At 38.2% G+C, this 23909-nt stretch overlaps 4 protein-coding genes across 4 annotated transcripts; 1 reads left to right on the top strand and 3 right to left on the bottom strand.

Moving 5' to 3' along the window:
* Positions 1 to 2194: 2194 nt before the first annotated feature.
* On the bottom strand, positions 2195 to 5942 carry batf3 (basic leucine zipper transcription factor, ATF-like 3). Its single transcript, XM_022215207.2, has 4 exons — positions 5521 to 5942; positions 4579 to 4683; positions 2923 to 2967; positions 2195 to 2572 (listed from the first exon to the last, which is right to left on the bottom strand). The coding sequence occupies exons 1-4, from the start codon at positions 5593 to 5595 to the stop codon at positions 2438 to 2440; spliced, it is 360 nt and encodes a 119-aa protein (XP_022070899.2). The 5' UTR covers positions 5596 to 5942; the 3' UTR covers positions 2195 to 2437.
* A 117-nt stretch (positions 5943 to 6059) lies between these two features.
* Positions 6060 to 9866, bottom strand: nsl1 (NSL1 component of MIS12 kinetochore complex). The gene is made up of 6 exons (XM_022215206.2): positions 9657 to 9866; positions 8886 to 8958; positions 8590 to 8720; positions 8148 to 8202; positions 7742 to 7809; positions 6060 to 7646 (listed from the first exon to the last, which is right to left on the bottom strand). Exons 1-6 carry the CDS (start codon positions 9843 to 9845, stop codon positions 7389 to 7391), a joined length of 774 nt encoding a protein of 257 aa, XP_022070898.1. The 5' UTR covers positions 9846 to 9866; the 3' UTR covers positions 6060 to 7388.
* Positions 9867 to 9927: 61 nt separating this feature from the next.
* Positions 9928 to 23823, top strand: tatdn3 (TatD DNase domain containing 3). Its single transcript, XM_051960651.1, has 11 exons — positions 9928 to 10106; positions 10427 to 10459; positions 10859 to 10932; positions 11451 to 11522; positions 12057 to 12075; positions 12481 to 12543; positions 15614 to 15723; positions 18186 to 18241; positions 18314 to 18426; positions 20244 to 20326; positions 20430 to 23823. The coding sequence occupies exons 1-11, from the start codon at positions 10050 to 10052 to the stop codon at positions 20572 to 20574; spliced, it is 825 nt and encodes a 274-aa protein (XP_051816611.1). The 5' UTR covers positions 9928 to 10049; the 3' UTR covers positions 20575 to 23823.
* LOC110965995 (spermatogenesis-associated protein 45-like) lies at positions 20852 to 22226 on the bottom strand. The gene is made up of 2 exons (XM_022215205.2): positions 21986 to 22226; positions 20852 to 21004 (listed from the first exon to the last, which is right to left on the bottom strand). The coding sequence occupies exons 1-2, from the start codon at positions 22224 to 22226 to the stop codon at positions 20985 to 20987; spliced, it is 261 nt and encodes an 86-aa protein (XP_022070897.2). The 3' UTR covers positions 20852 to 20984.
* Positions 23824 to 23909: the final 86 nt, after the last annotated feature.

The raw sequence follows: 23909 nt of genomic DNA, 5'->3' as shown, positions 1-23909 counted from the left end.
TACTTGTAAAAGCTTGCTTTAAAAAAAAAAAATCAATCAATCAAAGTGAATCTGTTAATATAAATGAATGGAAATTACCTTTGACACAGCCAAGTGTAACTACTGATAACACTTTTAGAGCACTGATAGGTTGTAAAATCACTTTCAGTCTTACATAGATTCCCAGCTATCTCACCTTTTTACTGGACAGCTTGCATTACAAGTAAACACTGGGAATATGTGGAGAATAACAGAGGCACAGTGTCCCTGGTACAGCTCCAAAACAACAAAACAGATATTCTTTTTTCAGATGTGTGCCATAATACAAGAAGGGGTAAAAATGGAGGCAGGTATATTAATCTATATCAAGTAAAGATTATTATCCATGGTTTCACATTGTCTTTTAGATATTTGGACCTGCCTGCACGAACATCCATGCGATCCAACACTGACATGGGGCCATTAGGCCGAGCTCACAGTGGCAGACCAGTTACTGGGAAGACCATTTCTTTGTGGGCCTGGTTTTGTGCAGGGATGCAATGTCATGATAATATCTCCAAGCAAGAAACAAACTATGGTCAAAAATATAATCCTGTGTTGCAGAATTGAATTGAACACGGTAGTCTGGTAAAAAAAAACAAAAAAAAACATGATATGCAGTCACAGGCTAAAAGTTCACAAAGGAATGTGCATCGGACCGGATTGTACATGAAGACTTAACTCTCCTAACAACATGGCAACTCCACATTGATGTCATGGAAATATTTATCGTATTTAATCTTAGCAGTGAGATGCACAGGGGCTGGTGGTTAGCATGTTCGCCTTGCAGCTAGAGGATCCCCGGTTCACGTCCCTACCTTCCCAAGATCTTTCTCCGGCTTCCTCCCACAGTCCAAAAACATGCTGAGGTTAATTGGTGATTCTAAATTATCCATAGGTGTGAATGTGAGTGTGACTGTTTGTCTTTATATGTAGCCCTGTGATAAACCGGTGACTTGTCTTGGGTGTCGCCTGCCTTCATCCCAAGTCAGCTGAGATAGACTCCAGCCCCTCCCAACCTTAATGAGGATTAAGCGGTGTACAGATAATGGATGGATGGAATCTTAGCAGTTTTATTCTTTGCATCAACCCAGCAAAAAGTAGCATTTAGATGGTCTTTTAACTAATACTCTAGCATCACAATGTTTTAAGCAGCTTCCACAAAAGTTTAATTCCAATTTATTCCTATAATTAGCTACACGAGAACAAAGTTTTATTTTTTTTACCACAAACAAAGCTTAGTTTTCTATTCACATTTTACAGTGATTTCTCACGCAGCAGCCTGTTGTGTCCTCTGTTCAGTGTTCTCTGACAACACCTCTCCTCCACACATCTTTTTTTCCCCAGAACTTTCTTTCTAAGAATTGTACAAAAAGGGTTTGAAACCATTCATCAGTCCAGTTTCTCCGAAGTCTGCAGCTGTGAAATGCTTAAACGCCACAGGTTTGCGTCATGATCTTCTACCTCGAAATGAACCCTTCATTCAGCCCAGCGTAGAAGAGGAAGGAAAAGTAAGAGAGACACACGGAGCTAAAAGTCTGATGTGATTGTGGTCAAATTGGGGAACTATAACTTATAATTAGCATCTGCCAACGTAACCAAACCATAGATATTCTGATGCAGTGTGACAACAAAATGACCTCAAGACCTCATTCAGCAAAATGAAGCAATGTCCCAGAAGACCTCTAGTTGCATAACATGGTTAATGGTGGCGGTGATGCTGCTCATCACAGGGAACTTGTGACACACTTGAGGGTTTTTGCAGTTTTCATACATCACAATGATACCACAATGATTACCACAATAGATTGCTAAGGTTTGTCCTAAAACATCTTGACTTCTTTTGGATTTGATACAAATGATGTCTTGAAAGGAAGATCTAAATCCTCTTGATACAACGTGCTATTTTAGTTCTTTATAATGTGTTTTATACATTGAAGATATTAATTAAGGTCAAGGACCATTACAACTCCATTAAAGATGATGTCCGTTATTGCAATAATTAATGATATTTATGAAAATAAGTTATTATATGCATTCTAAACTTTTTTACTAAGTTATTAACTTTGTCGAATCTGCACAATTTAAGAGTTAATTCTGAATAATTTCCACACAAACGCCATATGCGGAAAATAAATGAATGAATGGATTAAATGATTGCAAAAACCAGTTGTTTATGCGTTTTGTTTAATTTTTAGTCACATGTACAGTGCAGCAAACTTACTGTATTTACATTATGGACATGAGCTGCTGCATAAACCAGCAGAGGACGCTGTTGACTGTGATGATCAGTTCTGCCACCAGAGGTCAGATCTGCTGCAGCTGCACTTCATTTCTAATCACAGTCAACAGCGGCCTCCAGAGGTTTACTGGGACAGTTGTCAGCTTAGACATTCAGGAGTTCACTGTGCTCAGAAAGTCAAACTGAACAGGCTGCCATGTCATCAGGCTGCAGGCTGGAGGAGGTGCAGGAGCAGTGCATGATGGGACAGAGGGGCTCGTGGGCTCTGAGAGCTTCAGTCAGCAGGTGCTGCTCCTCTGACAGAGAATCCACCTGGAGATAAATTCAGTCCTTTAATGCACCGTCAACGCAGTGAGATTCTATGCTATTTTTATTCAATTTGACTGCACTGCAGGTGATTTAGGATTCTTTTTCACTGTGCTTATTAATGCTTTAAGGCATTGCAGTGTCTTGATGCAGTGTAAATAAACTTGCATTACATCTATGAATGCTCACAAGAATGTTCACTTGTAAGAATAATTTAACATTTTCTGTGTATAAAAATCTAATGGAGCTGTCGATAACCATGTTGTGGTTTCCAGGTGACAAACAGCATCTAAAGGGAGGGACTGGATGTTACCTGAGCAGCATCACATGAAGGAAAGTGTCTTTATTTTAAGTACCTCTCTCCTTAGCTTTCTGTTCCTCTGCTCCAGCAGCTCACAGGTCTGAAAGATAGGAGTAGAGAAACAGCAAAATAAAGAAGGAAAACTGAGAGTTAAGTGCAGAATTTACAAGAAGAACAAGCAAATGTACTGATTTGAAAGCTAAGGTTGGAGAGGAGATTTTATCGGTCTTTTTGATTCTTTAGATCTCACATGAACATAAATACATTTGAATTGTTACATTTTAGAGGACACTTGCTCTCTGAAAAGCATTTTTGATCCAAATCTGTTGTTTCAATAGTGGCTTGACTTGACTAACCAGGATTTAAGCTTAATCCAGGCTAATGCCACAAAAGTGAGACTAGATAGACATCCAGGTAAGAAGCATTCACAGATGATCATTCCTGTAGCACAAGTTACAGTATATTAAGCCTCTGTTTTTATGGTAGCAGCAGTGACTGAAAGAGGACAACAACAGCACTGAACTTCAAGTGTATGATGCTGATATTACTTTAGATTATTATTCATTTCATTTTTCAGAATTTTGATTAGCTTTCCATTTGTTTGTTATAAATCCTTAACCTGATAGTAGAACCACACCTCCTTCTTCACTGTTACTGAATTTTCCTACTCTCTCAGAATAAGGAAAGCCTCAAAGAATTTATCGGACATTCTTGGAAACTTTGCTTCCTTTGGGGAAACTGTTCCCGGAGGAGCCTTTAACAGCTCGATTTAGAGAAGCGAATGCTGCAGGAAACTCTGATAGAAAGTTAGTTGTAAGACAAACTGACACTTTAAATTGAATTTTAATGGGATCGTGTACATTCCAATCAGATCAATTCATTTTATGATGTCATATGATAAAGAAATAACAGAACTGAATGTTCGCAATGCTGAACTTTAGTCCAACATGAATCTAGTGTTAAAAATCTCAATATTTCCACAACATATAGAGTCTATTGTGTGGGGGCCCGTGGTCTGGAATAGGAAGCCACAGCTCAGTGTTGCTGCTGGTGCAAATTGTCTTTTTTTTTTTAATCACAGGTCAGGATCCGTTTTCTCACCACCAACAATGAAGAAAAATGTACTGAGCAAGTACAAGGTTACAGTTCATTTGGGTATTACATTTTTGAGCTCCTTTGAACTGTATCAGAGATATAGTGCAAGTTTTAGAGACTGAGTTTGTGCATCTGAGCAAATCCTCCACACTGTCAATAATGAGAAAAGCTAAAAGATTCCTGGAGGTTCTTCTGTTTCTAATGGAACAGTTTACTGCTACATTCTGAAGTGCTTCAGTAGAAGGCAACCTGACCTTTGAAGTCTTATAGAAAATAGATTTCAGTTGTTTTCCACTGCAGCACTAAGGTTTACCTGGATGACGGAGAATCTACAGACATTTTAGCATTCACAGAAATATTTTTAAAAGAGTTTTATTACAATTATTTGTGACTTTGTGGGACTTCTTAATTTACATTTCCCCTGTTGTATAAAGTGCACATATTTTTCCTCATTTACTGCCATGTTTTGGTGTTTTCCTTGCTATATCAGATTTCTTTCACTAATAAATTGCCCTGCTTCCCTTAAACTAGCGACCTATTGGAAAGGTGAGGACCTGACAAACCCCTTCATATAGTCTGAAGCTGCTCCTCATGAAGCTACAACAGCAACACTAACCTCATGCAGCAGGTCAGCTCTCTGGGTTTGTCTCTTGCGGCTCTTCTGAGCTGCAACTCTGTTCTTCTCTCTCCTCTTCAGCCTTCTGCCTTCATCCTCTGAGCACTGACACCCACAAACACAGTAAACAGACGGCAGAAGATGAGAAAAAAATAATTATATTTAGTCATTAATACTTGCAGTTGCATAATAATAATAATATTAACTTTATTTGTATAGCACCTTTCAGAAGAACGTTCACAAAGTGCTTTGACAGGTAGAACATAGTGATAAATGAGAAATAAAAGAAAACTTTACAGGACAGTGAGTCTATAAAAGTGGGTTTTAAGAAGTGATTTAAAAGTATCTACTGATTCGGTGAGCCTTATCTCCTCAGGCAGGTCATTCCAAAGCCGAGGGGCCCTGATGGAGAAGGCCTGGTCAACCTTGGATTTAAGCCTCAACTTTGGAACAACTAGGTTGGACCCACCCGAGGATCTACGGCTGCGCAACGGGACGTACGGGGTTAGCATGTCTAAAATATAGCCAGGAGCAAGGCCCTTGCAAGTTTCAAAAATAATTAGCAAAATCTTAAAACCAGTTCTAAAACAGACAGGGAGCCAGTGGAGGGAGAACAGGGGAGATGTGATGTCGTCTGTTTAAACTAGTAAGAAGCCTAGCTGTCTTATTCTGCACCAGTTGGAGGCAGGAGAGGGCATTTGTGGACAGAAAACTGAGCTCACACTGACAATAGTTCATATCTTTCATTATCACGCAACACAAACTTGATGCAAAGCACTGAGGTGACCTTTAGTGGCAGCAACTTTTAACAGAAGATGGTTTGAACCTCCTTGACCTTTGACCTCCCTGTGTGTTAGGGGGAAGTTCATCAGAGCAAAACTCTCTTTTCTGCAGGAATAGTTAAATACAACAACAAAATTAAAGTAGTGTGATCATTCTTACCTCACATCCTTCGCAGAGCTGGTTGCTTACGATGCTCTTCTGTTGAGACGTGCAGGATGAATCACAGTCTGACATCACAGACTTCAATATTGGTAAAATTTAAATGAGAAAAGCAGGAGGATATCTTGCACGCAGACTCCGTCAGAAAATAAAGAGTTATTTGTGGACTGAGCATCAATGTCAGTGAGGTTTAGAGAAACCAGACGGAAATCAGGCTGGACTTTCATTTCAACTTTCTTTTCACTTTTCAGTTTTGCTGCCTATTTTGTAGAAGTGGAGAAGGCAGTTCAAATAAGTCACATGACTCGGGGCCCACGGGTAACCTGAACATAACTTGACAGGGAAAGAATGAACACAGGACACCATAGGTTAGTTTGTCTGTGTCCCACATGCACCATCCTGCTGCTGTAAATACTGCAGCCGCAAACATTCCCCAAAAATGCCCTATTTTTAAATATTCGAGTCTGAAACATCTAAAAAACTGTCAACAACAAATTATTAGAAAGTATTTAGACAGCAACAAATTGCAGGAAACAGTGTAGATTGTAAAGAAAAGTTTAAATGAGCTGTATATGTATTTACATTAAACTTGGAGTAACCACAAACAGTTGAATATAGCATCTACAAAAAAAGGAAAGAATTTCATTTCAAACAGAGAAAGTACAGACAGATCTTATACAAAAGAAGTATATTTCTAATACAACATGAATTCAAGTCTGTGGTCTCTTTTTTAAAATACAATCTGAATTACTTAACTCCTCAAAACTACTTAATGTTGCCTAAAATTTCAGGGTGGTTTCGGTGCCAAAATGTACAAAATCTTTAATTTAAAATTAAGATTCTGCTTTTGGATTTCTTCTAAACCACACAAGATTAGAGTAGTTGAAATGGTAAATGGTAAATGGTTGTATTTATACAGTTGACAGTCAACAGTCAAGGTCATTCACACAAACTAAACAAACCCATCCTGTAGGGTTGGATTTTCTGCATTATTATTCTTCAGAAAAAAAACATCCAGCTTGCATGGCTGCATTACTCCAATACTACAACATACCATTGTGTCGTGTAAAGCACTTTGACAGTGTTTGAGCAGAGTTGTATGGGAGCCGGTGTGCTTGAGCTGCAGCGAGCCGAGGTGTAGGTGGAAAGAGACACGTCATAGATTTGAAGATTCAAAAAGAAGCTACTGTAGTTACATCTAAGAAACCTTGAAATATGCAACCTTGATACAGAGTTGAGTTTTTAGGGGTTTAATCATCGTGATTTCCTGATGTATTGGAGAATCAGAACTCCTCTGTCCAGTTATAAAATAAGTCAGGTCCTCATCAAGCTCAGTAAATATGAAAAGAATAAAATGTACTGCAAATGTGTGCTTAAACTCATTTATGCTCACATTAACACCTGTTACTAATGGAAAATTGAAAAGCAAGCGACAAAATCTGTGTCAACACTTGTTATGATTCAGGAATGTTTCTGCCGCTTTTTGTCCACGTCACTTTTTTTATTCTCTAATGAGCATTAACAGGTTTGAGGGGATTTTTTTCAGCAGCACAATCGGAGGCTTTCTGCACAAGCTTCAGAAGAACAGCGCCTTCTTGTGGCTTTGGGCCATAAAGTGATCCTGCAGTTGCTTTTGGTTATGAGAATATGTGGGCAGTTGCCTGTTTATTCATGCCAAAATGTGAAAAATGGAAATTTTCTCTTTCTTTTTCACTGTTTTAAATGAATAAATATGAAGACCAGATGTATTTTATCATCATTTTCCATGCTAGAGCCAAAAAACTACTGTGTAGGAAAAACTCAGTCCATTACAAATCACACCTACATCACGTTGCTTTACTGTCCCGTGGAAACAGTAAGACGACGCTTCACTTCTGCTTCTCCCATTCAACAATCCAATCTGGTTTCTTGGCCAGGGGTACATAGCCCTCTGTGGTTGCCGCTTCCTCAATGGCTCTCTTGATTGACTGCCTGTGTCTTGTAGCTCCATTTGCCGGAGGCATGAGAGCATCTGATTGGGGGTTAAAACCCAACACCTCTCTGTGGACCTCTTGAGAGGCTTGACTGGGTTTCATGTTGAGGATCTCACAGAGGCCTTCAGCTTGCTTTTGCAGAGTGTTGATCGACTGCAGAAAAACACATGTTTCGATAAATTCATTTATATATTCATGTATAAAAGGTCCATTTGGAGATCAAACTTGATGAGTATTTGTGCTGTTACCTTTATGACCTGGATAGCCTGTTTTACCATCCCAGGAGCAGCTGCTGACAAATCGCTCATGATGCTCTCTGGTGAAACACACACAATAACAATATTGTTGCATTAAAAGAACTGTTTCCTGCTTGTGAATTGCTGGCAGTGGCCAACGCCAGTGTGGCAAATATTAGTATAGAGTGATATGCACCAATAGGAGAGGGTATACAGAATATCAAACAACAGAAAAGGGTCACAGTCGGTAGTACAAACATTTCTAACTGGTACTGAAGACATAAGTGTGCTTTAGGCATGCTTCTAAAATTTGATCTCTCTGTGAAACGTTTGTTCTCAAGCATCTTTTGTGGATCTCAGCAGTGAAAACTAAAACAGTGTGTGAGCCTTTACTGTAGAAGTGATCGGACATATCTACCTTGATCAGGATCTTTGACCACCTCCTGAGGTTTGACTGCAGGCTCATATAATCCCTGAAACACAAACAAAGCAGTTGTCAGAGAAGTTGAGAAGGGCACATCAGCTCTGGATGCTTTTTACCTTCAGTCAAATAAGGACTTTTTGTGTATGATTAACTTCAATTTGGAACATTTTCTAAAGACACAAAATACACTTTTGTATTACCGTGAAACCTTATTTCAAAAAGTAAAATGATTCTATAAGAAACTGACGGCTTTAATCAACATTTCATGTCTATTAATTCATAAGGCATGTAAAGTTTATCCTGACAGTCATTTGTTCAGGTGGATACCGATGTGTGATATGTTGAAAATGCTTTTCTAATCCCAGTACTTTTTGTTTTATGAGTAGTGAAACAAAAATTCCTCTACACCATTCATAAATACATAAGTAAAACCCACCATAATTTTTCGTTCAGCCTTGAGGGCATGGACCACATGGGGAAGGATCTTCCTGGGGTATGTACGCCGCCTCCTGGTGGTCTCAACGATGGTATCATCCAAGAGACCTTCCAGATCCACAGCCTCATCCTCTATTGTTAGTAATGGAGAAAGAAGAAAAACAGACACTGGTCAGACAAGCAGGTTTTTATTTTAGGTATACTAATTTAGGACAACACTTTTATTGATTAAGGCAGTAAATAAAACATTTAAATAAAGTAGTAAATTAAGTTTTAAAGAGTATTCAAAGGGACAACCTTCAACATCAGGTGCCTCCTCCCAAAGCTGTCCATTCACCAACACATTGACCTGAACAGCCGCCTCAAAGCTCTGCAGAGAAATAAACAGGACTGATCAGAACACTGGAACAAAAAAAAATACAATCTGCATTGCCATATGTAAAACTAAGTGTCAGTGATGAAGCTGCAACAGATCAGATTCAATAAAAAAAGTTTCTATTCAGGTAACACAAAGCAAATCAAAAAAACAGATTCCAGTTATTTTGTCTGTTTCAAAAAAGGCATGAGTGCGAAACAAGATTCAAGATTTTAAGTTTACTTTAAGTAAAATATCATGGAAACATAATAACTGAATAGTTAGGCACAATATCTTAAATTTACCTCTTGAATACTGGTTTCACACACTGTATGGTTTCACAACAGTAACCATACTGTTAACATTATATAGGAACAGAAAAAGTCAAAATGTCCTAAAATGTTATGAGTGCATCATATTTGAACTGTTGTGAAATGTAAAGCTAAGATGTTACAAACACAACTAAGTGACAATCACCGGCTCATTCCAATACATGTTAGAATTTCTATAGTTTTGCCAGTAAACCTTCAATACGACATTTTTTGAATGCGATTTGGTGTAAAATTCTCTAAGCCTTTCGCAAAGAAATAACACTTCAGGTAACAAAAGTCTTAAACAACAATGACCGGCCTGACACAAACGGTTTGGTAATCTACAAATGTTTTAAATGTACAGTTAATAACATGTAGATGTAAACATTAAGTCCGACTCACCGCCAGCAGCTCCCGCAGTAAAAGTCGTTTTGTCTCCTCTGTAACCTCCGTCTGTCCGTCCAGCGCTGTCTTCAAAACCTCTTTATATTTATTTACCTGCTCATTTACTTTTCTCTTCGAGGTAACATGGACTCTGTATTCCTGATTTGTTTCCTCGCTGGGTAAGGTTTCACTCTCTGCCAACTCCATCTTTGCCGCCAACTCTGTTTATATTTTTAACCGGATATGAATATGTAATTTCCTGGTCCTACTACTAATGTCGTCCCGCTAGGAACAACATTTTCATAGAACTGTTCCGGCCAGCTGTTAGCTATGCTGATAAAAACAAGTCCGTGAAATATTGGTGTTTTTCCATAATTGTTTTCTCTTTTACCACGTATTCTCTGATTTTCAATGGAGAATTGCTTTGTTGACTGTCACTGTCACATATCAGCAAATGAGTTTGAGGAGGTAAGACGTTAAATGCATATCAGGCTTGAAACATGCTTAACACTACTATGCTAAGTACATAAGTATGTTAAAATACGTAACGAAGTTTTACAAAGAATTTTGCCCCATGTCAATTAGTTTTTTAGAGTACATATAATGCGAGCTAGCATCACAAATATTCATGCTAGGCTATATATAGTACAAGCGTTTGATTTGCACCTATTGTGGCTTCATTTACAGTCTAATTACAGCTGTGATGTACACATTTTCTCCTTGTTTTGTGATTGATTTCAATACTACACGTTGTCTTTCAAATAAATCAGTAACTTATTTCTTTGAAGGATCTGGAGGAAGTGATCAAGAGGACCAGAGAGGTGAATATAATCAGTTCCCCTGATGGAAAAAGTTCTTCACAAGTCGCTTAGTAAATATAAAGACTACACCTACTATGTATGAGTCATTTTAAAAGGAACAGACACTGTTATGGGGAATTGTAATTAAAACCTGGAAATAGGGCTGAGTAATATGTCTGAAATAGATGTAGATGTACAATATGTTTTATGTTTGTGTTCATACAACATAGTTTGTAACAAGATATTAATATCATGAAAGTATCACAATTAATATGAAACCTGACTGTACCTATTAATATTTGAAAGGAACAGAATCATTTGAGTGTGTGTGTGTGTGTGTGTGTGTGTGTGTGTGTGTGTGTGTGTGTGTGTGTGTGTGTGTGTGTGTGTGTGTGTGTGTGTGTGTGTGTGTGTCTGTAGGCCAGTGTAAAGACTTTGGTTGCTGTTACAGAAGAAGTTGGAGAATTTACCCGAGTTCTCCAGCTGCAGGACAGGTCTGCATTTTCCCCGCGTATTTACATGCCACAATTTATACACACTTTACTGTCTGTTTCATATAGACATATTACATATATTATGTAGTGTACTTTGTGTTGAGAATGCAGAATTGATGCAGCACATCTATAAAAGACTAGAAAAAAGACTTTGAAAGCAATTTTTGAAAGAAAGACATTCTAATTTAAAACGTTAGAAACCACCACAGCCATTAAATCATCATTAGCGCAAAACAATGAATACATAGGATCATTCGCTATGACACAACTGCATGGGTTCTGTTTTCTCTCCAAACATTTGTGGAGCAAAAGTATATAGTTTCACAGAGAGGAAACACAGAGGTGCCCAAACATCTGCTGTCACAGTAAGAACAAAACCTGAGTAAATTGTCTCGCTTGCTGAAGTCACTCATGCGGTGTAAGAAACACAAATGCATACAATGTTACGCACATCTGCTCCCAGCTGGAAAGCATTGTGTTACTTTTTCATGTTACTGCATTGTATTCCTTTCTCACAGCTATCCAGATCTGGTGGCTCCATGTTTTGGTGTCCATCCTCTGCAGGCCAGCGGGGGCCTCAGCTACGCTGCGTGAAGCCTCAGGTAGTAAAACAATCTGCACAGCATTAATATTTTTATTGCATCAATCTATATTTCTGAGAGTATGTGTGTCTCAGCGGTGTCCCATCACACGGTCAGGGCTTCAGTGTGAGAAACAGAGTTAGAGAAGGAGTGTTTTAGAGCCCTCTAAAGGAAGAGCAGATGTATTTACTTTTTCTGTTAAGCCATTAGTGATAATACTAAAATTCATATACAGTAATTCATATAATTTTCTTCTCATAACAGAAACTCTTGTAATACTAAAATAGACAGGTGCTCCTAATACAGATAAAATTTCTGTAAAAAAAACACAGTTTTGACATACGTAGGTAATGTGCTGATTTGTTTTAGAGTTTATTTTTTCATAATTTCAAATAAATAATCCTAATATTTAACAGCAGATATAGTGACTTTTACTGCCATAATAGTAGGTCATCAGGTCAACTGAGCTAAGATCAAACCAGATGCTATAACCTTTAACTGATAGCAACAGGCAGCTGTTACACACAAGGCATGAAAGTACAGACATCGGATAAAGTTGTATGTTTGTATGTTTAAAACATCTGCGGATTGTGTCCAATTTCTGAGAAATACCCAAATTTTCATCTAAAAGATACAAATCAGGAAAAAGGAATTAATTTATCTCAAACTCCCTGCTGCAACAAAGCACTTTTACCTGTACTTTTCTGTGAAAAAGGTTCCTTTGACACAGACACACAGGAAGTACAACCCACCCTGTGACAGATGATGGCATGGATCGTGAAAAAAATATGATTAGAAGAAAATATTTTAATATTTAAATACTGGAAGAAATAAAAGCGAGTGTATGAGTCCTGCATTTGTTCATTGCTCTGTGTCTCTGTGACCCACCTCTCTTTTGTTACAGTTATGTTGAATGTATTTTGCGCAAAATATGAGGCTCTTCTTTAATGACGATATTTTTCCACAGGATCTGGATGCTGCCCTGACACAGTTTTATGATCACAAAGAACGCCTTGTTGCTATTGGAGAGGTAAATTCTAAGCCCAAACTAAACCTATTTCTAGCTGCACTTCATGTACGTTTAAATCCACACCAGGGTTAATATAGCACATATGTGTGGACTGCCAATGACAAAAAAAAAAAAAACATTCCTATGGCGTCATGCTCTCAGCTAAACCTCGTCGTATTCCAAATTGGTAGACATATGATAGATTTCAAACTTGACAAAAAAAGGGGCTCAGTAAGGAAATTTGGAACTTGAATAAATTTTCACATAAAACCTTTAAGTGTAGAGTGTAGCATAGACTAGTTATCCACAGCCTGTGACCTACAACAGCAAACGCTCAGTCCCCTTGTGTTCTCAGGCAGGTTCACAGGCTTCACTCTTAAGATGGTAATAGTAGTTCAACAATGTACTCGGCACAAACATTCAGTGCCCTGTATGAGGTGAAGGATCTTGAATTGGATTTTACATTTAATTGGAAGCTAGTGTGCCAACATCAGAGTAATAGACACAAGACACAAAAGCAAAGGACAAAATTTCCAACTGCTACAAGGACAACATAGGGTGTATATATGTAATGTTCCTCAGGTGAAAGTAGCAGGATTGGATATCTGTCTTGACATGTTTATCAAATTATAACTTGTTGTCAAAAGTCATGCTTAGGTTTTTGGAGAGAAATGTTCAAATTGCATTTCACGAGCAGATATTGTGGGAGATTTTATTATAGACCTGATGTGGGGCACAAACCAGACCTCGAGTCTTGCTGTGATTTATGAAAACAAAGGAAAATATGAGACGTCCAGTGACTAATCTCTACCAGACAGTTGTGCAGAATGTTTCAATTTGGGAAGTAATGAATAAGTAGAGCTGTGTATCATCAGCAAAGCAATGATCAAACCTGACTGTCCAATCCTGGGATGAAACACAAACCTAAATGCCTCAGCAGAGCATGTTTAATGAAGATGATAATGAGACGGGACCAAGCATAGACCTCTGCGGAACACCACGAGTCACAGGAGCACAGATGGATGCAGTATCATCAAATGAAACAGAAAACAGTTCTGTGCTACTCCAGTTTTTCTAGCCCATCAAGTAGAATAGCGCGACTGATAGTGTCAAAGGCCACAGACAAATTTAAAAGACTTAAAATGTTGATTTCACAGTGGTTTAACTGGATGAGAATGTCACTTGTTTGACTTAAGTCAGTTCATAGGTTTAATTTTCACAACCACGTGTTGCCCCCAGCGAACAAATCCTACCTTTAACGTGACTTCTGGTAAAGTAAAGAAGATTAAACTTGTTAAAGCCCCAACTTCCCTCCTAATCTTACTTGTAAGGAAAAGTTGATGAACACAGTCAGTTACGATCTTTCTCATGCACATATTCAATCGCACACACTCTTCATTCTCCAGCAGTCATTAATGCTGTGGCGCTTTTCTAGATCCTCCTGTTGAGGAATGTATGCGTTTGTCAGAGCAGATTTCAGGCATCACAGGGCTAAGTCAACAGTCCCAGACGGCTCTTTCCATAGCTGTTATTTTTACGGTTGGATGCACAGTGAGATCCAGCTCTTACTATGCTCAACACTCTCTGCATCAGCTGCAGTATGAGTCCATGACTACATTCCCACATCCATTTTCACCTGCAAAACTTCTGCCTGTTTTTCTTTGTTGTGCACCTGAGTGTTAGACTTGAAACTTAAACCTGACTTGAGCTTGAAGCTCGACCACCGAGGCAAATTTGTGATTTTAAGCTACAAAAATAAAACTGACTTGACTTAATCTGGAATACTGTGATAACTGACTCACTTGAGCCTTGATTCCCTAAAGACCAAACATGATAATAAAAAGAAAAAAAAACACAAAATGAAGACAACAATAGAGAAATGTACTTTTAGATAAATGCATTAAATGTTTGTATCATTTTAACAGTGAACATGGAAAGGCTTTTAAATACTTGATTTACACTTAAAATGTGTGGGACTTAACTTGAATGCGCCTTCAAAGATGTGAGACTAAAACGTCTTCTAAAAAGACTTAAAAAGTGTCTGGTTAGCATTATGCTTCTGTAGATTCTTACTTATCCAGGTCATATCAGTCCTAAGAGCTTCAGTGAAAAGCAACTAGAATTTTCCTTTTTTAACCATAAAGATGTTTCACCTCTAATCTAAGAGGCTTCCTCAGTCATGACTGAGGTACATATTGCCACCCTCAAAATCACATGGCTAAAGGGCAACGTAGATGACTTCCTTCACCTCCGTCCTTTACAACTTCTTTCTTGTTAACTGGAACAGCCATCTCTTAACAGAGGAGGAGATCTACAAAACCACACATCAGGTACTCAGAATGCAGTCTTGAGATCCTTCCCCAGATAGTCCTCCAACCTTTTCCCACTGGGCAACTAATGGGCCATTACCCATGTGGTTTTAAAAGCATCAATATATATGGAACTCCCTAACAGTCAGTTCTTAACTAAATAGCATCTCAGATGAAAGGTGGAACATCTTCGAGAAAGAAAGAAAGAAAGAAGCAGCTAGAGTGGAGGTTTCAGCATTTCAGAAAACAGAAAAATAAATGAGGATTCCAAATCCCAATGACATATGTTGCAAAAACAAAAGAGTATTTAATCAGTGACATGTAACTGTGCCTGTGATTCATTAGTGTTGACCGCCAAATACCAGTTTAAACACAAGCTATTAAGTAAACACAAGAGATGGATTTTTTTTATGTAGAGAGAAAGACAAAATTCCACCCCAATCTCATGGTTGTCTAAATAAAAGAAATGTATTCCAGAAGCTTTCTGATCATATTCTAAGATCACTTCTACTATACTAGACACAAACACTTTATTATTATGTGTCTGTGCCGAGGGCATATTCATCTGCAAACAGTTTTCTGATCATTATTAATTACAATAACTCAAGAACAGAAAGAGGGAGGCCTGGAAAGGGCATAAAAATATGAGTTGGTCATTTTAGTTCCATCAAAGGGAAAACAACAAAAATATTGCAACAAAATCCAAACTACAGCTCCCATTGGCACTGTTGATATGATAATTGATTTTTTTTTTTGTTTTTTTTGTTCTCTTTTATTTCCAGATTGGTTTGGATTTCACTCCGTGGTGTGCCCCCACTCAGCAGGACAGAGATGACCAAATGAGTGTCTTCATTAAACAGCTCAGCATCGCCAAGGAGCTGGACCTACCTGTGTGAGCACAATAGGAGAGGGTACCGTTCAACCCTGGTGGAAATACAGCGTAACACATGAGTCTAGACATCAAGTTATTTTAAACAGAAAAAAGATCTAAAACACTCTTGTCACAGAAAGTTAAAAATCCATTCAGTGGATGCAGAATAACATCTGAGCAAGCGGTGAGTCAACTCATAAGTGGTAAATGCACCATATGACCACTAGGTGGCTTTACAGAATGTAAAGAAGTGGGATAAAAGGTTGCACTATTTAAGTGTTTACAGCTGTAGCACCAGTCTGTGTAATCACAATAACTAGAAAGAGGAACTGATTTCAATTTCTACGTTTGGTCCAGCTCGGCTCACTAACAGCATAAATCAGCACAGATTACAAAAAGAGGAATAGAGGATTTTAGATGCTACACAAATATATGAAATCAGTATTAAAAATGTATCCAGTCTATCTTAAGAACTAACACCTGTGCTGCCTTGTCTGCACTAACTAAATAATCTACGGGTGAGAGTAGCAACCCCAGAACTGTTGTCGAAACATGCGTCATTAAATTCCAATTTGGCAAGATGTGCTTGGTAAAAAAACAACCCCTACAGCCTGGCCCAGCCTAGAATGACAAACGGACGTCTCATATATTTAGCGTAGCCGTTTACAGATCTGCAGCGGACAGTGTGTTTTGTTGCAGTCACAATCTGTAGGTAGCAGGAACACTAGACAAACACACCAAAGCGTCATGCTCAATCTAAATACAGCCTTATAGAGTGGTAGTTTATAAGCGGGCACCATGACGACAGACACAGCTTGATTGGAGTACAGTGTTGGAGTACCCATTCAGTCAGGAAGCAGGACAAGGTTATCACACAAAACAGGGAAATGAAGTGCAATGGCTGTGGGCTGTAAGCTGTGACCTGCCTTTGGTGTATATACTAAGGTTCTCTCAGCAGTAATAATTTGAGACCATTACTGGCCTGAATATAATTATTTGATTGGTTCTTAGCCTTCAGCCATGAAGCTGTCTGGATCGCTGCTTTGTGTCATATAAAAGTGGTTAACCAAGGTCCAAATTAGCTTTTGTGATTGCATTTATTGTATGTTCAGAGACGCATGACAAATAGAATGTTACAGTTAATTAATAATTTGATGTAATACATCTTATGAGTCTTAATGTCAGTGGGTTTTTTTCATTAGTTTATACAAGCACAGTGGTTGTACATTTGTCAAAGGTCTATGAAGCTCAGTGTTTTTATTATTATTGCAGTAAGAAGTCTTTCAATCAGAACTGATGTTAGGAGGGACTGGAAAAACATCCTTAAGAGTAGGGCATCTTTGAATGAAATTCCAGTTGAATTTGATCGTTTTTAGATGTATTCTGTTCTATTAAAATGCACTGATTCTGTTCATTTTATTTATTTTTTTATGTAGCACTGCTAAAACTCTCCTATTATTTCAAGCGTGGATCCTCTCTCGTTGTTTAGAACTGCTAATACATATCATGGTGTGATTTTTATGGTAAATACTAAAGATTTATTCATAATGACTAACAAGATGACTTCCATTCATATCCTACAAGTTATACTTAATAGATTCCCTGCTGTGTTTCATTAGTTTTGATGAAAAGGACAGAAATATGTAGTTTGCTTTAGTCAAAGATTCTGTCAGGTGAACATTAGACACATGAAACTGCTAAATCCCACATTGAATCTGTAAAGTATCCTCTACACAATCTGCATTGTCTAATAGAGGACAGGATGAAGCTGCCAGTTCTCTCCTCTGTAGTGTCTGATAGTCCTGCAGTTGAACCAGAGAGTGGTTTGACTTTATTTGAGTCTATTTTTTTAAAGAAGCACGCGATCAGATAAAACAGTCACCACTGAGCAAGCTGATTTACATGGACACACGTGATCAGCCCGGCAGGCACGAATGCGTTATGAGTCATATCCCACAGCTGCAAGCTGCAATCCATTTATTTTCACAATTAAATTTCCTCTGAATCTGTTAAAAATAAAAAAATTAAAATAGTAGTCTAGAAAACCTCTAAGTTACTGTGGTGATCCTGCTGATGACTCAGCACTACATTGACTTCCAGTTTCTCACATTGTCGTCTTCAAAGTCTAGTTGCTTTTCCATAAACAGTTTAAATCCAAGATACTCTCCCAACCCAGTACAAACCATGCAGACATCTTAGATCAGCTGGTTCTGGATTACTGACTGTTTCCAGAGTCAAAACTAGACGTGGTGAAGCTGCCTTTACCTCCAATGTTGCTCAGATGTGGAATGAATCAGCAGAACTAAAACCTGAGACGATGCTGACTACTTTCAAATCCAAACTATTTCTATGTTTGCTCCTGATTTTAATGAATTTTGTTAAATCATATTTATTATCAGTTTATTGTTTGCCTTCATCATTTGAGAAGTGCTTTTTAAATAGATTAAATAGTACTTTGTCTTGCTTTCCTGTTTTGTGCACAGCAACGTCCACTCCCGATCAGCAGCTAAAGTCACCATAGAGACCATGAGAGAACAAGGTGGGAGCTTCACTCTGCTATGTCGTGCACATACAGATATTTGGATGTTATAAATCTGTGATTTTCTGTCAGGTATCAGTCGAGCTCTGCTGCATAACTTTGCAGGGAAGCCATCTATTGCTCTGGAAGGTGTGAAGGCTGGTTACCTTTTCTCTTTCCCTCCTGCTGTCTGCAGGAGTCAACAGGTAGGTGAGATTTACCACCATGGAGAGAAATCAGATAGACAAATAATATAGTGTATTTTACAAGCATAAAGAAAGAAATAGAAAGGAGGGATGTCTTTAACAAAACTCCTTCCATCATCAGCACTAAGATCATTTATATGCTTAGACGTTCCCCTCAGTTGTAATAATGTACACTCAAGGCACTATTCTGAGTTTACACACCTAAATAAAAGCATGCATCATCAAAATAGTCTTCAGTCCTGCATGAATGATCAACTTTTACATGTGTATGACAGAAGATTTTGCTAAATCTACGAAACTTAAACTCAACTTTGGTTCATGTGAAGTCGTAAAAAACGTACAAAAGTACTGAATATTTCACATGACCAGTGAGGTTAAGAAAAAGCACCAGATGTTTACTATGAACTTTACTGCAAATATAGTAACACCAATGTGGAATTAAAGGGTAAATTATTATCATACACTATTGTTCAAAAGTTTGGGGTCACTTAGAAATGCCCTTATTTTTGAAAGAAAAGCATTTTTTCCTCAATGAATATAACATTAAATGAATCGGAAATCGAGTCTAGCGATTGTTAATGTGATAAATGACTATTCTAGCTGGAAACAGGTGATTTTTAATGGAATATCTCCATAGGGGTACAGAGGAACATTTCCAGCAACCATCACGCCTGTGTTCTAATGCTACAGTGTGTTAGCTAATGGTGTTGAAAGGCTAATTGATGATTAGAAAACTCTTGTGCAGTTATGCTAGCACATGAATAAAAGTGTGAGTTTTCATGGAAAATATGAAATTGTGTGGGTGACACGAAACTTTAAAACGGTACAGTAAATGTTAATGGTCTTACTACCTGAATGTAGCAGTACCAGAACCTAGAGAAGTACCATTATTTAGTATTAGTAGTAGCGCTATTAGAAATGATTTTTGTTGTGCTGCCTGAAGGTAAAATACTAAATTCATGGTAGTAGCATTGTTGGCTTACTTTCTGATTTAACTAATCCAGCAATAATCATGTCAGAAGCAATAAAAGAAACTGCAGTAAAAAAAAAAAAATTCCCATGATTAAAAATGTATTGTTTTCTGGTAAAGGAAGTGTCTGTGTTGTTACCACTAAATTACAGCTGTGTGGTTCATTTTATTTGCATGCTATTGGAAATATTTAACATGTTACATTAATATTTTACACTCAGCAAAAATAACTCAACACTGTTGTTTTTGCTCCCATTTTTTATGAGATGAACTCAAAGATCTAAAACTTTTTCCACACACACAATATCACCATTTCTCTCAAATATGGTTCATAAATCTGTGATAGTGAGCACTTCTCCTTTGCTGAGATAATCCATCCCACCTCACAGGTGTGCCATATCAAGAGTGGCCTTATTGTGGGCAGTCTAAGGCACACCTGTGCACTAATCATGGTGTCTAATCAGCATCTTGATATGGCACACCTGTGAGGTGGGATGGATTATCTCAGCAAAGGAGAAGTGCTCACTATCACAGATTTAGACAGATTTGTGAACAATATTTGAGAGAAATGGTGATATTGTGTATGTGGAAAAAATTTTAAACCTTTGAGTTCATCTCATAAAAAATGGGAGCAAAAGTAAAAGTGTTGCGTTTATATTTTTGTTCAGTGTATTTTAGCATAAGGCTTTAATGCAGAAATGTTGTAACAGCAGCTGTAAAGGCGACAAATCTAAGGCCGCATTGCTAAGATAAGCGGCATGTCTCATCAGGTGGAACATAGTGAGTATATCCACTGAGTTACCAACACAATGAAGAGTAACAAAGTTAATTTTACTTTACTGTACAGAGAAACAAGCTAATCAAGCAGATCCCACTGGAGCACATCTGTCTTGAAACTGACTCTCCTGCACTGGGTCCTGACAAGCACGTAAGTTTTAAATGAAGACGTTTCATCATATTCAGTTCAAAACTCCAAGTGAACATCCTCTGCAGATGGTTTTTATCTCTCCGTGCTTCTTTCTGTCTCCCTGGTGAGGAATGAGCCCAGTAACATCACTCTGCCTTGCTGCTACATCGCCGACATCAAAGGTCTGTCGCCACAAACTGTTCGGCTCGTCACTGCACAAAATGCATACAGACTTTTCCCCAAAGCCAACGGGTGCACATCTGACATGTAGGTGCATTGTCTGTGCCTTTTGTTTATGAAATGAAATGTTGGAGAAGCTAGTGGTTCTAGATATAAAGTCAAGAAATTAAATGTCATTAGGATCAGTCCAAATCACAAATCTGTGTCAGATTTTTCAGATATTGTGACAATTGTCCTCTGGATCTTTGCTTTGAACCGATGGATTGACGTGAAGTTAAACGTCATAAGCAGGACAGTGTGTTCAAGTTCATTTTAAAGACTGTTTTTTTTAGACCTCATACATAAAGACCAGTGAATCCTTACAGTCATATATTCTGGATGTTTTATTAAATTGTATTCTGTTGAAGAGTTGCTCAACACTGTTCCTGGAAATGAAATAGTGAAAACAGCTCATGGGTATCTGTGGTATCCGCCTGTCTGGTCTTGTCAGATTGGTGCTGTCTACACCAGGTGTGATTTATCTGAAAGAGAAGAACAGATGCATACAGATGACAGTCAGTTTCATTAATTATAAGTCCTGCTTTTCCAAAATGTACTATGGTGTAGGAAAACTGCTGAGTGCATTCTTGTTGTGGAGTATTCAGCTGCATGCCTACAATGTTTAAAATATTCCAAAATGTGCTAACATGTGGGAATTGATTGTCAGTCTAATAGCTGATTGTTCTGTGTGAAACATTAGTTATAATCCAGATGGGTAATGTGGCCGTTTAATATAGATGTACCCACAAACAAAATGACCATGCGTTGAGCACAGGCGTGTTGTGCATGTCTACGTTATGTACGGCTACTGAATCGCGTGACCTAAATAAGTAGCAGGCAGCGGGAATTAATGGGACTTGGAAACACCCAAAGATTTAATAAATTGTTCCTTGTATCATTTCCGACGGATAAGTCCCGATAAATCTGAAGCGTTTGATTTGTAGTAGGATCACAATCATGGGATTGTCAGCAGGCAGCTGATGTAGTGTTCACTTGTAGTCATAGTTACAGTGAAGCCGTGCCGCTATCTAGCAATGATGTAGAAATCTTTAACAAATCTGTGGATCCAGACTATATGCTGAATCCCTGCCGAAATCAAATCACTTGGTCCTCGTGTCATTTCTGACCTCCCTTGAAAATTTCATCCACATCCGTTTGTCGGTTTTTGAGTGATTTTGCGAACAGACAGACAAAGCAACAATGATTGTCACATAACTCCACTGAGGCTTCGCCAAATTAAATATAACATTTAAAAAGCACCTTCATTAACTCCCTTTGTATTCTGTAAAGAGATCCTGAACATGTTGTAGTTTTTAGATATTTAGCACCATCTTCCTCCTCCCCCTCTGGACTTTTTACAGGTTAATTAATCACCTATTAAAACATTAAAGTACAGGCAGTGCACATTCCAAAAGAGATATTAAAGGAATATTTTACGAAATTCTCCACACAAGTCCTCTTACGGCTCTCTTCAAAATGCCTTCTCTCAGGCAGCCTGACAGGGGCAGGTCTCTCGGTGCAGGCCGCCCTGCGCTGCGGTCCGGCGGTCAGAGCGGTGAGGAGCACCGGGCTGGTCCGCAGGTGCTTCCGGTAGTGTCTCCTCTCGGTTCTCTCCCAGGACTGCCGGGGGTCCATCTCCACCTGACACCACGACTCCCTCTGTAGGTTGAGCTCCAGCAGAGCCCGTTCCTCACACCCTGACATCGCGTTTTTATCTTTATATTCAGTTTTTGGTGTGTTTTTCCTGTTATAAATTATCCACAGTGAAGCTGGTTGAGTCACGATGCTGTAACGTTTCCACGGCAACCGGGAAGCACAGGAGCGTGACCGCATCAAAGACCATGTGTTGGGGAAGATGAGTCACTCTGTGAGGAGCGCGAAAAACACACAGACGGCAGCATTTTAAAAAGTACATTAATTTATTTTGGGGGCTTTTCCTCGACATGATTAAAGCTTTTTGTTACTCATCTAAGATGTCTACCAGAGACATAGAACCAAACCTATAGTATAAGAAAATTATACAAACTATTAGAATACTGTTTTAGCAGATTTCAGAATATAAAAGGTTAAATCAAAACATATTTGAACACTGTTTATTTTGATGATGTGCAGGATCAGTACCTTCAGGCCTTAAAGAAAACCAAACAATCCTGTACACTGTCAATCATTTTGCCTCAGTCCAACACACTAAAACAGAAAAAGTTCATCACATAAAACTGTGTTTTTGTTTATTTGTTTTGATTTGATTATTTGAGTTTGAATTAAACAATAAATGTATGTAACGTATAATACATCATTCCCGTAAGATCTCAGAACACCACCAAAGCAGCTCATAAATGGCAATTAAGTTAATTATTGACACAAAATGTCCTCTTCATAGCAACAAAGCATATCCAGATTCAGCTCAATCCATTCGATGTAAATATTCTTCTTTGTACCTGAAAACAGAGTCAGAGTGAGAGCTCACTTCATTCTTCAAACTAGGGCAGCAGGATGCCAGAAGGTGATTTGATCCTCATGGCAGAGGAAACTGACAACAGAGGGATTTAAAGAGGCCTAAGATAATATAAAATACTGGAAACTATTCCAGTTTTCTCTGAATCCCAAGAAAGTGTAGAGTAGCCTCAGAATAACATAACTTGAGAGATGACTCCAGTACCTGTAAGTGTCTAATGATCAGTTTATGTTCCATGGTGTGATATAGAAATGCTAGCCAAGGTAATGCTGTTTCCATATTATTAAATTACTTTATAAAGTCAGGTGAGGCAACCATGTCACAAAGTGCCACGTCTACAAAGTCATTGTTGGTCTTTTTCTTTTTGCACAAATGCAATCTAAAACCATGGAATCTGTGTGTAACAGGTGTGATCAGCTGTGGGATCAGACTTCATGTAGGTTGTGCCTGCTGCAGTTGAGTCCCAGTGGGTCACACGACGATTAGGATTAGAGCAGATAATGGTCTGCAGCTTATGGACAGGCTGACTGGAATATACGGAACAAGTAGCAACACTGCAGGCTTCAAGTAGACCTAACGGAGCCATAGTTTATATAGGTTTATAATGCACTTTTATATATGCTGTGTTTTTATTTTTTAGTATTTTCAGTTTTAATTATTCTGAAAAAATCTCTGTACTTCAAACTGTCTGAACTGTTATTTCACTACTGGTACTATACAGAGATGCCTATTTTATTCTGCTGTATTACGTATTTTATATGTAGTCTATGGTGTATTTTTTTACCTTTGCCTATAAAGCATTGTGGAAATGTGCTAAATCTAAAATAAATGAGCTTGTTTAATTGATTTGACTGAAACAGAAGCTTCAAATGAGATTCTTTGGCCCCAAACAAACAGATTTTGAAACACATTTTCAATCTGAACAAAACTGT

The sequence above is a fragment of the Acanthochromis polyacanthus genome, chromosome 16 (genome assembly GCF_021347895.1).
Source record: "Acanthochromis polyacanthus isolate Apoly-LR-REF ecotype Palm Island chromosome 16, KAUST_Apoly_ChrSc, whole genome shotgun sequence".
NCBI lineage: Eukaryota > Metazoa > Chordata > Actinopteri > Pomacentridae > Acanthochromis > Acanthochromis polyacanthus.
This window is presented reverse-complemented; position numbering and strand designations above follow the sequence as displayed.